Raw genomic sequence first — 15,734 nt, 5'->3', positions numbered from 1 at the left:
CCGATTAAATCTTAGTTATTTTTAATAAACAGTTAACCAAATTTTTAGTATGTAATTGAAAATATTTCTTTCTTTTGATGTGCTTCAAATGAAATCTGTCACAAGTTTGACATATTATCTTTAGTGTGACTAAAACTTATTTTATGTTGTTTGCAGAAACTAGCAGAGGGTTTGAGTCCAGTTCGTCTACAAAGCAATAAGAATGCTGATCTCACTAAACTGCAGTACCGGGACGGTGCAAGTCAGGTTAGTTGGAAGGCATGAGTGTATGCTACTGGTTTTTAGGTTTTTAGGTTTTTGCTCACTTACGCCTTCCCTTCCCTTTCCTTCCCATCCTGCCTACCCCATGCTGTGTTTAGGAAGGACACCAGGATTTGGTGTGTGTGTGTGGGGGGGGGGGGGGGGGGGGGGAGCACTGCAGGAAGAGGACAAGTTTCGTTTCGTTCATTTAGCAATTTTACTGAGATGTGGCTGTTGTTTGAAATCGATCACTTTTTCTAAAATTCCCATTCTTCCCAAAACTCTGTCAGTTTTTTCTTACTAAAATAATCAGTCATTTGACTATCCACTACATGGCATTGATGAAGTCTATGCACTTATCAATTTACAAGATGGAAAAAAGTGCAGAAGTACTTATAAAATCATCTGATTTCACAACAGACAGCTCTTAATTAGGAGGAAAATGGCAGTTTGAAAACATTAAGAGAGAAAAACTCTGATGAGACCAGGAGGGAAGAGCTGACCGAAATTGCTGCTCGAGAGAGAGAGAGACACTGTCCAAAGCTACAAGGAGCTGAGATGATTAAAACTGAAGTAAACTAATAATAGATGACAGGCAGCATATAGGAAAAAATAAAGAATAAATTATGGAAAGCACTGAAAAGTGAAATAATACACAGAAAAAAGTGAGGGGAAAGACAAAAAGGGAAGGGTAGTAATGTATGTAAGTGGAAAAAAATTCTAGATTCCAGAGACAGACAGAGAAAAAATTATAGGAATGAGAGGAGAAGTGAAGTGAGACTATCAGTATGACAAAAAGGAGAACAAAATTAAGTTAAAGCAAATGATGTAAGAAGGTTTGTGTGGGAGAGAAGGCTGTTATATATAAAGTTATTAGTCTGTGACCATCTATTCTCATATAATAATTGACAATTATTGTAGAAAAAGTGTTTGTCACTCTTGGCTGTCACCTTGCTCCTGTAGGCTTGAACAGATAGCTCAGTATCAGTACTGAATATAAAGTCCAATTGAAACACACATTTAAGAGTAGAGAATCAGTTTTAAAGCATAGTAGGTGTAATACAGAGATCGACAAGGTGTAGAAGCAGGTGTAGGAAACTGCTTCATATGGTAGGCTTTCACTGGAAGGCAAGAGTTGTAGTTATACCATATAAGTTGATAAATCAGTTGCAGTTTATCATAGGATTTTAGTGAAAGACAGTTGCTTCTCAAATACTTCAGTGCTGTGTTGTAAGAGTAAGTTGTGCAAAGATAGTTCAAAAGAAGTATTTGTTCACAGGTATGACTAAGAAATCAAAATATTCATGAGATGGGCGGAACAAAGTGTGAGAGTGTCTCACAACACTTTCACCTTCCTTAATGCCCAAGACACTCTTTTATTAAGGGAAATAATGTCAGCTGATCAGAGTTGTGTTGGCTTGGCTTCAATAAGGCCTTGGGAAGGAGGCACTCATTGATAGGAATGCCTGTATATGAGACATATTAATATCAAGAGATGTGGGTAGATTGTGAAGTGTCTGGTAAGAGGATAGCTGCAAAAAATGTTGAAACATATATTACAGAAGTATTTAAGAAATTTTAAGAAAAATACATTGCCCTTTGCTCATTGCCCTTTGATCATTAATCCTATCCAAATACCCATAATGGCCCAAAAAGTTAGGATTCTAACATAAAGCAAGTAATAGCTTAGCCAGAAGCATGATAGTGATGTGTATTAAAACCATTACTGTGTTGCATTAAAGCTCTTAGCCAAGGTTTGACTGTAAACTGAAAACCAACTTATTACTGAAAGATATTTTGGAAGTTCCTCCTCAGATTTGAAGCATGGACTCATATAAAAGAATAAAAATTTATTACCAGGCCAGATAAAAAAATCTAAGCTCCTGAATTCACAGCCATCCTGACATTGTCTGGAGATAGTAGATTGTTGTTGACTTTTTGCAGCTACACAGTACTTAAACTACGATCTGAAGTTCATCACACACAGTCATAGTACTGAGAAATAACATATACAAAAATGTAATTCATCATAAATAGGAATTCCTCTGACTGTATCCAAACTCTTTGGGAAGCAATACTGTCATGATATTTTTGTACCATATTATGATTTTACATGAAGCAAACAGTATGAGTAATGCTTTATGTGTTTGAATTCCTGCATAAAATAAGGAGGCATAAATGTTGCAAAAAACTGTTTTCCTAACTTTAACACCTAAAAATTCCAAGATACATATTTTCATATTGCAGTAAAATCATAAAAAGGTGACTGCAGGCTGAGAGAAAAAGAATAACAGGCATGCAGTTATTATATGCAGTTTTAATGTAAACTCCCACAGCACTTAAAAATGAGAATAAATTCCTGAAACTCCCTCAGCACTTAAAAAATGAGAATAAATTCCTGAAACTGGAATGCTATGGATGAAAAAAAAAAACATTGTGTGAATGCGTGTATAATAAGAGAAAACAAATTCTCTGTCATTTTGAACATTTTTGAACAAATATGTCACCTACTTGGGAGAGAAAGAAAATGAATGTTTTGACTCTGTGTTTATTTTATATCTTCTGACAACTGATAAAAACAAAAGATGCAACAATGTTAAGCTGTGTTTGGTGAGCCCCCCCCCCCCCCCTTTTTTTTCTGTTTAGAAAATATGCAGGAGCAACATATATATGAATGACTGAAAACTGTAATGCTGTAATGCATGTAAACCTCTAGAGGAGGCCTGTGTCTGACAGTGGATGTCAAATGGCTTACGGTGTGTTGATGTTAAAACTAAATGACTTTCAGAAGAAAGCCTCTGTGACATTTACAAGACTAAAAAGCAACCAGTTGCAGATTGAAGCTGTATGATTAGCTGTGAAGTGTGTTAAGTTACTTCTATGATTAAATACTTCCTCATATCAGGGTTTCACTTATGGGATAATAATTGTGTGTTTCTATTGTGAAGACCCATTTCACTGAGAAATACTTTTCTCAGAAAATATTCAATGCAGGAACCAACAAATGGAAAGTTGAGATGGAATAACAGTAATATAGAAAGGATAAACAGATACTCATATATAGAGGAGGCACTGAGTCGCAGACAGACACAATGAAAAATACTTCTAAAATATTAAAACTTTCAAAGACCTCCTCCTGCAGTAGGAAATACACACACACACACACACACACACACACACTCACACACACTCACAGTCGAACAAGCATAACTCACACAGTCATAATTACTGCCTCAGGGCACTGGAGCCCAACTGTGCCTGACAGAGCTGCAAACAGGGGCTGATGGTGGGGTTAAGAAGGTGACACGAGACAGGAAGGGGGAGGAATAGCAGGGAATGGGAGGCAGAAGATGTAGTGCTACCTGAGAGAGTGTGCAGTGACTTGGTGGAGATGGGATAATCTTGTTGCAGTGTCAAGAAGCTCTGCTGGGAAATGGGGGGGGGGGGGGGGGGGGGGAGATGAGAGAGGAGTAAAGGATTCGTGGGCGCATTGACAGGATAACAGTGTGTAATATTGGTGTGAGAGCAGGGAAGGGGATAGGTAGGTAAATGACAGCAACTAGTGAAGATTGAAGGGTTACAGGAACATAGGATATATTGCAAAGTGAGTTCCCACTTGCACATTTCAGAAAATCTGGTATCAGTAGGAAGCTTCCAGATGGTGCAGGCCATGAGTCAATCATTAAAGTGAAGCACATTGTGTTGAGCATTATTTTCAGCAACTGGGTGGTCCAGCTGTCTTGGCCACAGTTTCATGGTGGCCATTCATGTGGATGGACAGCCTGTTGGTTATCATGCCGACATAGAAAGTAGTACAGTGGTTGCTGCTTCGTTGGAAGAGCACATGGCCACTTTCTCAGGTGGCCCCGCCTTTGATGGGGTAGGTAGGGTTTCAACTACGTGTCATCATTCCCTAAAATGAAGAATATCCTCCTCACCCCTCCCACAGCAGTACTCCTATTCCCACCAAACCCATGCAATTCGCTTGTCTCCCTATACTCTTCCCATGCTCCCAACCCCTTGCTTCATATCCATTGCAATAGACCTAGATGCAAGACCTGCCCCCATACATTCTCCCTCTACCACATACTCCAGTCATGTCACAGGCATCCCATATCCCATCAAAGGCAGGGCCACACGTGAAAGCAGCCATGTGATCTACCAGTTAAGCTGCAGCTGCTCTGTCGCTTTCTATGTGGGCATGAGAAATCCCCACCCCAACACAGCATAGTTTCCAAACACTCCACCTACACCTAACAACCTTATCCTGTTCCCACGAAGTCCCCACCCGTACTCTGCTATTCCTCCATCCCTCCCCCTTGCTGCTGCATGCCTCTCCCTTACCCCCATTACCCACCCCTGATTGCTGCTCAGCCAGACACAATCAGGATCTTGTGCCCTGAGACAGTGGCCATGTGTTTCCTGCTGCAGAAAGAGGCCTTTGTCCAACCCATTCTTCTCATGTCATTTGCAGTCTTGTATGAATATGTATTTGGAAAACATCTGATGAGTGTGGAATAGTTCAAAAGAAGTAATAATAGATTAAATTGCTACATGCTGTGCCATTATGTCAGATATCTCATTTCTTATCCTTATCATTGAACAGCTCTGTTTTGCCATAAAAGTTCTTTCCATTGTGCACTTCAGTGGAATACTTCATTTAGCGATCTTTCCTTTCTTAGTATAGCAAAAATGGATTTATATCAGCTCTTCATAACCGAGGGTTAAGCATTGAGAACATGTCCATGAAATTTTTCTAACTGTCATGGCTTTATTTTATGTCATTAGTGAGAAGATTACACAGTGGTTAAGGTACTGGACTTGCATTCGGGAGGGCCAAGGTTCAAATCCAGATTAAGTTTCCTGTAGTTGAGACAAATGGGAAGATGGTTCCTTAGAAGTGTACACAGCTGGGTTTTTTCCCTCCTTCTGTGTCCAATTTTGAGCTTAATTTACGCCTCATCATCAACTGGATTGTAATGCCTGATCTTGCTTATTTCCTGTATTTTGTTGTAACAGTGACAACCACAAATCTTGAACTGGATGTAATGACTGCTGTTTGTTATGCCATAAGGATAATGGAATACATATTTTATTGTATGGCTATTTGTTTTCATTCCATGTGACTGTCATTCCTTTTCCTGATTTATTTTAGTAGCTAATTAAACACCTGTTGTGATGTAGTGGTAACATAATGTACTGTAGTTTGGTTGGTGCTGTACAGATCCCACAGTTTTCTTATTTGGGACATATCATCTTAAGAGGAATCTCTGTAGTAGAAAATTCTCACAACTGTCATCACTTCAAGTTTCGTGGAATGTTATAGTCATTCTGTGCATTATGAAAATTCAAAAGACCTTACAGATCATCCTCATCATAAGACATTTGACACCCGCTATTGGATAAAGGCCTCTTCGAGACTTTTACAAGCATTAATGTTCAGCTGTACGTACATATTTTGCCGCTGCATATTTTCTGATGCCATCCACCTATTTTCCATTAGCTCATCATCACACTCTTCTTTTAGCTCTTGGAATCTAGAAAGGAACTTCCCCCATTCCTTGTCTCCAATCCATACAGATTCTTTCTCCCAGATCAGGACACCAGTACTCATGATGCCCTAGTCTTCCAGGGCCCAAAAGATTTTGATGAAACGTGGAAACAGTGCTTAACCTCAGCAGAACTATGCACACAACAGGTTCAGCATAAATCTAAATGCGTCTGAAGTTTGCATCCTGATCGCATTCTGGTAGGGACTTCAGGTCTCTCGTCAGTATTGTCATTTGTTGGTCAGTTTTTCTGAACCAGTAATACATTCAAGCCACAGGTTAGCAGACTTTGATTCATGTCTCTGTCTGTGTTGTAGCTTGGTAAGCAAGCCACCCACATTTGTTCTTAGTAAGCCATAGTATGAATGTCTAGATTGGACATGGTAATACACCCAGGTTAGTTCCCTTAATCCCCTCTGCACTATGTCTTCAGTAGTCGCCTTTTGCAGGCAACTTGTAGGGGATGTTTGATATTAATTGATACATCTTCTCATTTTACCCATCTGTTACACATGATGGGTATTACACATTTATAGCTGCAGCTATATCAGTGCAGTAATCTTCTATAGATTATTTGAAAGGTGTTTCCAAAATATTAGTTCATCTATACTTCTCGGAAAATGAATCTTGTACATACCTACCTGTAGTGCAGTAATTAATAATTATCAGCTATTAACGAAAGACATCATGATGCTGTACTAATTGACATAGTTTCTAAGCAACTGTGATGACTTATGTTATGATATTACGTTTTCCTCCCATTTAAGGGAAACTTCTCATGTCTCTCAGCATTAACTGGCTAACTAAAATACTTTATATCTGAAAGGCATTTTGCTCCTCTAACATCAATGACAACCAATGTGGGTATTGTAGATAAGTTGCATGGCTCCATTAGAAAAATGACAGTTGTGCTAGATGAGGAAGAAACAGACATATGCAAAAAACTAAATATGAAAGAAAGGCATTGTAGGAAGTGTATCATCTTACTGATATTTGGGGTATATTGAATTTGAATTTATGATAGAACTGGTATCCAGCAATGACAGACACAGGTTTACAACCAACTTGCCCATGTATGAGAATTACACATGTTTACATGTTGAACTTCAGTAAAACAATAAATTTGCATTGATCAACCTTGTAGCCCTAGGTGTAAAAAAGTGGGATCCTATCACATGAGTGGCATGAGTTTTTCCTTTAGCCAAGGATGTGGCTGATATTCCATCTATAATAACTACAGTGTTGACAAGAAGTTAAACCAAGGCGATGAGGAGTGGACAGTGGCATTCCCATTATATAAACTGTTTTTTGAAGCTTGATTGTTCTGCAAAAGTAGTAGTGCCAGAAGTAGGTAAGGCAACAAACGTAAACAGTTCCTGTTTCTTCTCCTATTGTTGTGCTCCTCTCAGCAAGTGCATTCAGGGATACAAAAAACACATTTACCCAGCATTTGACACATATGTCATAGTTATAAATACTGAAACATGTTTTACTATATTAAATATGCTTGTTTTAAGTCCAGCTTCTAAAGTTACATTTACATCACATTAACAAATGTACACATAAGTAGTTTATAATTTATTGTCTTCCCCTCCCCTCCCATTACTACATTTGGTAAATATTAAGTTTTTAGTTTGAAAGGCTACTTCAAAAAATAGGTTAATGTGAGGTATATCATAAAATTTGCAACAGGACTGAAAACTTTCAGATTGGAGCACATTACCCTTGTGTGAGACTTAGGTGCAGATACTAATCCTACACTTTATAACTTGGTCCCATTGGGGAATATGCTGGGAGTGAAAGCTCGTGATCGGTTAGTAATGGATTGGCTCATGGGACACGCCCAGCCTTTTCCTCCTAGGCTGGGCATCTTACAACTTATAAAAGAAATGAACATGTAATGGAGTAATTCATTGCAGAAGTGACATGAAAGCAAGTAATCAAAAATGAAATTTTATTGCTATGAAATAATGAAGTTTTGTAAATTATATGAACAATCACTATGCACAACATTGCATGTGAACTCACACTATATCCTTAATGGCTACTTATTGTTATGATGCCTATTACTGTTACATAGCCAAAGTTGGCAAAGATAGTAAACATTCCAGACTGGCATGGAGTTGGTCGACTTTTGCCAATCAAGGACCAGCCAAATTAAGATGTGTGATTAGTACAGAAATAATGTCTGCTACACACTAGGGAAGTGTAATAGAGCCATTACTGTTTGCTGTACATTAATGATGTAGCAGCTTGCTCTGTTGTAATCTCAGCTGTTTCATAGATGGTGTGATAACCTATGGGAAAGTGTTGCCTGGTAAACATTGTAGTAATATCTAGGTATGATTCCACAAAATAGTTGACTCATGCAGAGGCTAGCAAGTGACTGTTCCTGTAAAGATATTTAAAGCAATATGCTTATGAAAATGAAATAGTCTTTGACTTCCAGCATTAGTGACTCGTTAAAAGTCAGTCATATCATAGAAATACAGAGAAGTTATAGTGTAAAAGATAATTGTTGAATGATAAAATAGGATCAGTTGTAAGGCAATTTAATGTCACATTTTGATTCATTCATAAGATACTGGAAATTGCAGTTTGTCTACAGAAGGTATTGCTTACAAAATACTTATTCATCCTCTGTATTAGTTAGGTGTATTGGATAGCTATAAGTGGATTTTATGAATATTATTCAATCTACTATGTAGTGCTCTTTTAGTGACAGTGGAGATAAAATCAGACCAGTGAGGGCTTACAGAAAAGTATACTGGTGAACATTCTTTCCATACTCCACAAGAACAAATGAGGGGAAGCCTTAATATACAAAATAATTAATCCAGGACATCTTAGAACTTGTTCTGCTAACCAGTTCCATCTTTTGGGAAGGGATAGCCCTAGATTTCTCTGTCATCTATTTTCTTAGTACTTCTTCATTTATTATTTTTCTCAGGCCACTTAATTTCCACTTAATTTTTAATATCCTTCAACAAAGTGCAATGTTGGACTCCACATATGTTATCTTTGAAACATCTTACTCAGTCCATATAGTATCACACGTCATTAGAGCTCCTACACTGGTAATCCTGTCTAGGTCATACCTTATTTAAGGGTTGATGAAAACAGTGTGGCCTTCGTGTCTTCATGACATGCATGTGCTAAATGCAGAAATGTGAACTATGGTGATCTTGTATCCAAACAGAGCCAACGAGGTGTTATTCTTTTGTCGCCTGCCAAAGGACAAACACCAGCAGATATTCATTGTAGAATGAAGACAGCGCATGGGGCAGCATGTCTGCTGAAAACCAGTTGTGGAACGCTGCTGCTTCATTATAGCATACATCCTCATATTACAAATGTTGTAACACAAAAGTTATGCTGAATCACGTGGGCGATATCAAGCACCCGCCTATGGTTCTGATCTCTCCCCGTGTGATTACTATGCCTTTGGTCCCTTAAAAAAGGCCTTGAAGGGCCAACGATTCCTGTTGGATGAGGATGCTTAGTAAGCAGTTACGGACTTCTTCAGGCAGCAGGACATTGTTTTACCAATTGCGTATTTTAAACCTGGTGCATCAGTAGGATGCCTACCTTAGTGTTTACTGTAATTTTGCCTGATTGGCATATCGGTTCTGGAGTGTACAGTCTTCGAACAGAAAATGTTTGATTGCCCCCTCACATTTGTGATGTTTTCCTCACATTGGCCATTTTCCTACCAAGGCAGCACACATTTTCACTTCTTTTATTATGCAACCCATTTTTGATCATAACCAAATCATCATCTTCTTTCTGCTATTCTCATTTTATCATTATGCTCATGATTTAAGTTCTTTCATTTGTATGCTCTCACATTTTTGAGAATAGTTCTATATGTGGTTCACTTTGTCCTTCCTGCGGTATCTCCAACTGAAAATTGTCGAGGTTTGACACTTTCACACTGGTTAAAGAAATGTGATGAATTGTGTGGCTTGTCTTTGAATATTCTTTGCATCTTTTGTTAATCAAACTTGATAAAGATCTAAGACTGAGGAACAACATTCACTTCCTTCATAGATGCATTACAGTTTTTCAAGATTCTTCTAGTGACTCTCCATTTGGCATCTGCCTTCCACACAACTACATTTTTGACTGTCCTACCCTAAATTTCTCTGAAAGCATGCCCTTGTATATTTGACTACTCACACATGTGTAAAACCATGTGGTCCAAGAACAGCCTCACTTCTTCGCAGTAAGTGTAAGGTTTCTTTAGATTTTGCTTATGTCTTCCCATTTAGACTGATGTATAGTATGAGGGTGGTTTGAAAAGTTCTCAGAACAGAATAGAGAAAAAGTACTTACATCACTGAAACTTTTTTTTATATTTTTCAATGTAGTCTCCTTGTAGATTAATGCACTTGGTCTAATGATTTCCTAGTGCCTTGATCCCCTATCAGAAATGAGTTTCCTCCAGGCCTGCCAAACAGTTGTCAACTCCGGCTATCAATTCATTGTTTGAAGTGAATCTTCATCTTCCAAGAAAAATTTTCAGTTTTGTGAAGAGATGGAAGTCTGACGGCCACATCAGGTGAATAAGATGGATGTGGCAACAATTCTTACCTTAGTTCATGTAATTTTGACGTGACGACGGCACGTGTGCGGGCATGCATTGTCTTGTCGCAGCACCCATCTTGCAGGTAATTTTTTCATTTCTGTGTCTTCAGATAAAATGTGACATGCCCTTTGAGATGACATCTGGAAAGCATGAGCAGTTTCACACACTTTCAGTTGGTGATCCTTCGTGACCATTTTGTTCAATTTTGCAGTTATTTCTGGAGTAGTGACACAGCTTGGCCGACCACTGTGCGGATCATCATCTAAGCTCTCCCGATCAAATTTAAATTCATTTGTCCACTTGGCAACAGTTGAATATGAAGGAGCAGAGTCCCCCCCCCCCCCCCAGTGTATTCTGGAAATTGGCATGAATGTCCTTTGCTTTCATACCTTTCTTCATGAAGTACTTAATCGCTGCTCGAATCTCTATTTTTGTTTTTATTTATTTATTTATTTATTTTTTTCGTCTTTGCAAATCACTATGTAGGAGCAACAACAAACAGAACCACGTCACTGCCACAGCTCTCTTCCAAGAGCATTGCCATGGCACGTGTTGACAGGCAACAGTCCAATGAATATCATGTGAACAACTCATCGCTGACCTCTCGTGGTGATTCCAAGAACTTTTCAAACCACTGTCTTACAAGGGACAGTCAGAAAGTAGAGATCTTATTTCTTTCTCCTTCATTAAGTTGATAATGTAGTAATTGTGAATTTGGCATACTTCTGCAAACCTTCTTCTAGAAACTACTCCAGTAACTGCATCCTACATTAACAGATGATAGCTTTGTACAAATTTAGAAAATGGGCAACATTAACATATGCGTAAGACATTATTCTGTGATTGAATTCCTTACTACAGAAGGTGAAATGCCTAATTACATTCATGAAATCCTGAAGCAGGTGCATGGAGGTGACACTGTGAATTACAACACCATTAGCCGATGAGTTCTTCACTGTAAAGAAGCTGAAGGGAAACACAGTTGGCTGATGCATTGTGCAGTGGCAAGTGAGCAACTGCACTGACTTCTCACAACATCCATCGCAATGACCAGATCATCCAGCCATCCATGTTGACCACTTGGTAACAACATATGAAATATGTAACCATATGAAAGCTGTGTGATGGCCTTATTGAAAACTGGTTTGCTCCATGATTTGTACAGCAGAGTATCAAAATTGTTGACCGATTAAAGTGGCAAGGGAAGCAATTGCATCCAATCTGCAACACTACCAGACTTCCATCTGTCCAGATGACATGGAGAAGCTCATGAGGGCATACTTTAAAGATGTGGAGACCTTGTAAATTCTGTGTGTCAGTGACTGAGAAAGCAGGAGCATGATTTTTACTGCACAGGTATACATGCTTTTGTTTCATGGTGGATGAAAACTGTATGCAAAGATGATCATATTGACAAGTGACATATTAATAATGAATGTTGTAGCTGTTACCCTATATATATGGTTTACTTTTCTTGTAAAATAAAAATAAAAAAGAATGGGAAGAATTACCGTATCACCGACCCTCACACAACAAAAAAATCTACTATCGTATCGTTCACATTTATTTAATTTACCAGGTAACAGTTAGCATTCTGAAATCTGAAAAACACTGAATCGACAGTGACATTATTACCTGTTGTCTTATGGATGTCATAAACAAAAGATCAATCTGGACTTCATGCAATCTGTGCTCATGGAAGCCATGTCAGTTGTTAAAGAGGAGTTTTTCTGACATTGAAAGAAAGGAAAAGAAAGTATTTGTATGCAAACATAACATTTCTTCCATAAAGCTACAACTAAACTCTTAGGAGTTCTTCTGACCTCAAAAGAAAGAAAGGAAAAGAAAGTGTTTGTATGCAAACATAACACGTTCCATAAAGCTACAAGAGGACACATGTTCCATAAAGCTACAAGTAATTGACATCAGTAATATCAATCTGTAGTACTGCACAGCAGTTCTCCAAAGATTCTTGAAAACTGTATTCAGCTGGGTCTTCTTTTTGCATATATAGGACATTCCAGTGCTCTATGAAAACCTTCTCTAGGATAGGTTCCATTCTTTAGCATAACAGATGTAAAATCTAACAGGTACCAAACACGTTCAGTGCACTCAGTTGCGGTGATCAACTTTAGTTGTGTTTCATGTCTGTGACAACATATCAATATTTATTTCTTTTATTTGTGTTATCCTTTATTTATTTTTCCTTTGGAGAAGAAATGTAGTATTTTCTGCTCTCTGTCTCTTTACTTCCTACAGTTCTTGTCAGTAATTGACATAAAGTCCCCAGAGAAGGTCCATAGTGACTTACAAAACATATTTTTACTGTCCATCTATATGCTTTAATTATTTTGAAAGACCAGTTTTGGCTCAACATGAACCATCCTTAGATCCTATTGTATTGGTTACAAGAGTAACACATCCAACTTTTGAGCAAACTTTACATGTTATGTCACAGGTTTAAAAAGAAACAATACATTTCATGGGCAGTATGGTCAATAAGCAATGAAAGAATGAGCTTGATTTTTTATTGACTGTACGTAGGACCGTGACTATCCATCAATTAAGATTGTGCTTTCAAATTTATTAAATCTCTTTATAGCTGTCATTCCATTCATTTCTGTTACATTTACTTTTTGTTTATCAGTAAGATTTCAAGGAAACTGTGCCATCTAGATGCAGACCAACAAAGCACACATTTATTATAAGAATGACGAAGTCTGCCACATCAGGCCAACACCTGTGTCACATGCAGTGTCCAACTTCTGCAGTTCCTGTGCCATTTGGTTAAACTGTACACTATATATGCAAATACTACTAACTTCATATTCTTTTCATGTTACTTGCAGATACTGAAGGCTACCTAGCAGCAGCAGCAGCAGCAGCAGCTCTCTCTTTATTCTAACATTTCTCCATATCTTGTCAATCCCCTTGATCATGGATGAAGATTTATGTAGGAATGTCTATCAGTGTGTCTGAAATAACATCACAAAAAGTGTTTCTTTGTATCAAACTTCTTTCCATGTGCCAATTGTAATCCACGTCCTCCCTCTTAAAGTTGTTTATTTTCTGACATCCTCTTGCTACATCTAAAAGGCACAGATCTTTCTTTCCTGCTCCACCGCGTAACACTCTGAAGTACTAGAAAAGCACCGCCATGGCTACACACACACACACACACACACACACACACACACACACACGGGGGTTCTGTGGTTCAGGACAACAAAGCAGAACATTATCTCAGTTGTCTTGTCTTGAGTTTGTACCAGATAAGCAGTAACACAATAGATAAAAATAACAACGTGCAGTTGTGGGAACAAGAGCCCAACCAGTGAAGTGCATTGTTTGTTCTTTGGACGAATAGCTGATTTCTCTGGTTTTAAGTTCATTTTTTGTTTAGAGCTGTGCTTCAGACATTAATCAAAGCAAAATAAATGTTTCTAAGTATATGTGGATTTGATTTTTGACCTACATAATTGGTAACCCCAAAAAACAAAGAATATACAGCAAACCAGAGAAATTAGCTAAAGTGATTAAAGCGGTATATGTCATAATAGCACCCCCGCTAGCTAAAATAATCAACCAATGTTTTGAACAGGGGTGCTTTCCTGATGTGTTAAAATATGCCGAAGTGAAACCTCTGTTCAAGAAAGGGTCGAGGCAAGATATGGGAAACTATTGCCCTATTTCTATTCTCCCAATCCTGTCAAAAGTGTTAGAGAAAGTAGCTGCAAATCAGATCAAAAATTTTATCATAAAAAATGATATTATTGTAAGTAACCAATTTGGATTCCAACAAGGAAAAAACACACTGGATGCAGTAAATAACTTTATTGAGAAAATACCCAAATCATTGGATCAGAGGAGTAAAGTCACAGGTATCTTCTGCGATCTTTCAAAAGCATTTGACTCGGTGAACCATGACTTGCTTATCTACAGATAAAACAAATATGGGATTAAGGACAAAGCTCTGAAATGGCTCACATCATACTTGCACAACAGAAAGCAAAGGGTGTCACATCAAATGCAGTGAATTATTATTGTAAATGGAGTACAGTATCACAAGGTGTGCCTCAAGGCTCCATTTTGGGGCCAATCCTGTTCCTATTTTATGCAAATGACTTGCCCATAAATATAAATTCCCCATCAGTTCTGTTTGCGGATGACACTTCTGTTTTAATTGAAGATGATGCAGAAAAAAATCAGAGCTCCATTGTGAGCACAATGGGTACTCCAGAAAACTTGTTCCAGTTAAATGGCTTGAAACTGAACATTGCAAAAACCAATATGGTACATTTCAAATCCAAACATTTGAAATGTGTGGATCTTAAAATACATTATCACAATCATCCTATGGAAGAAGTTAACACAGTCAAATTCCTAGGACTAAATGTGGACAACAACTTAAACTGGAGTACACATATTGAGTTCCTATCAAATAAACTAAGCAGCTTTGCATTTGCAGTGCAAATACTAGCAAACTCTACTGACATGAGTACATGAAAAATAGCATATCATAGTTATTTTGAATCTGTCATTAGGTATGGTATCATTTTCTGGGGGAATTCAAGTAGTGTATCTCGAATACTGAAACTGCAAAAGAAAATTATAAGATACATGTATAGTGCACAACAAACAGAATCTTGTCCCCCATTACTTCAGAACCTGCAAATCCTAACAGTTCCCTCCATATACATTTATGAAATTATAATCTTTGTACACAGCAGACAAAAATTATTTGAGGGAAATCATTTTAACCACACATACAACACAAGAAATAAAAATAATTTTGTGTTACCCACACACCATTTGAAATTACATGCACGAACTCCACAGTATATGGGGATGACAATATATAACAAGCTAATGGGCAAAAATATATTTAATATGAAGCCAGAGTGTCTAAAAATAAGGCTACAACAGATTCTGTGGGATAAATGCTACTATTCAGTAGAAGAATTCATAGAGGATGACATGATAATTTGAGCAATGGGTAATTAATTGTTAGTCTTTTATTGTACGTGTAACAAAATTGTATTATTATTATGATACCATTTGTTAAAATCAGTTGTTATAATTAATTGTTGGTTTTTTTATTGTATGTGTATTTTTATATTGTATTATTGTTATGGTGCCATTTGTTAAAATCAGGTGTTGTATGTATATGGTAAAACTTTATCAAAATTTTGACGTGTCTCCTGTACCTGAATCAAATGATTTAGATTGTGTATGTTATGAGACTAATAAACCACAATTCACAAAACATTCATCCAAAGAACAAACAAGGCACCTAACTGGTCGGTCTCTTGTTCCCACAAAGCCTCCCAGCTCTTTTATGGACGACCAGTTGATGT

At 37.7% G+C, this 15,734-nt stretch overlaps 1 protein-coding gene across 6 annotated transcripts in view; it reads left to right on the top strand.

The window, feature by feature from the left end:
• Positions 1-15,734, top strand: part of LOC126475247 (inositol polyphosphate-5-phosphatase A) — a 327,646-nt gene that overhangs the window by 188,998 nt on the left and 122,914 nt on the right. For all 6 annotated transcript variants that reach the window (XM_050102946.1, XM_050102949.1, XM_050102945.1 and 3 more), the window contains one exon: positions 157-246. In XM_050102946.1, the coding sequence (XP_049958903.1) occupies positions 157-246 (90 nt within the window). The remainder of the gene's footprint in view (positions 1-156; positions 247-15,734) is intronic.

The sequence above is a fragment of the Schistocerca serialis genome, chromosome 4, assembly GCF_023864345.2.
Source record: "Schistocerca serialis cubense isolate TAMUIC-IGC-003099 chromosome 4, iqSchSeri2.2, whole genome shotgun sequence".
Classification (NCBI taxonomy): domain Eukaryota; kingdom Metazoa; phylum Arthropoda; class Insecta; order Orthoptera; family Acrididae; genus Schistocerca; species Schistocerca serialis.
This window is presented reverse-complemented; position numbering and strand designations above follow the sequence as displayed.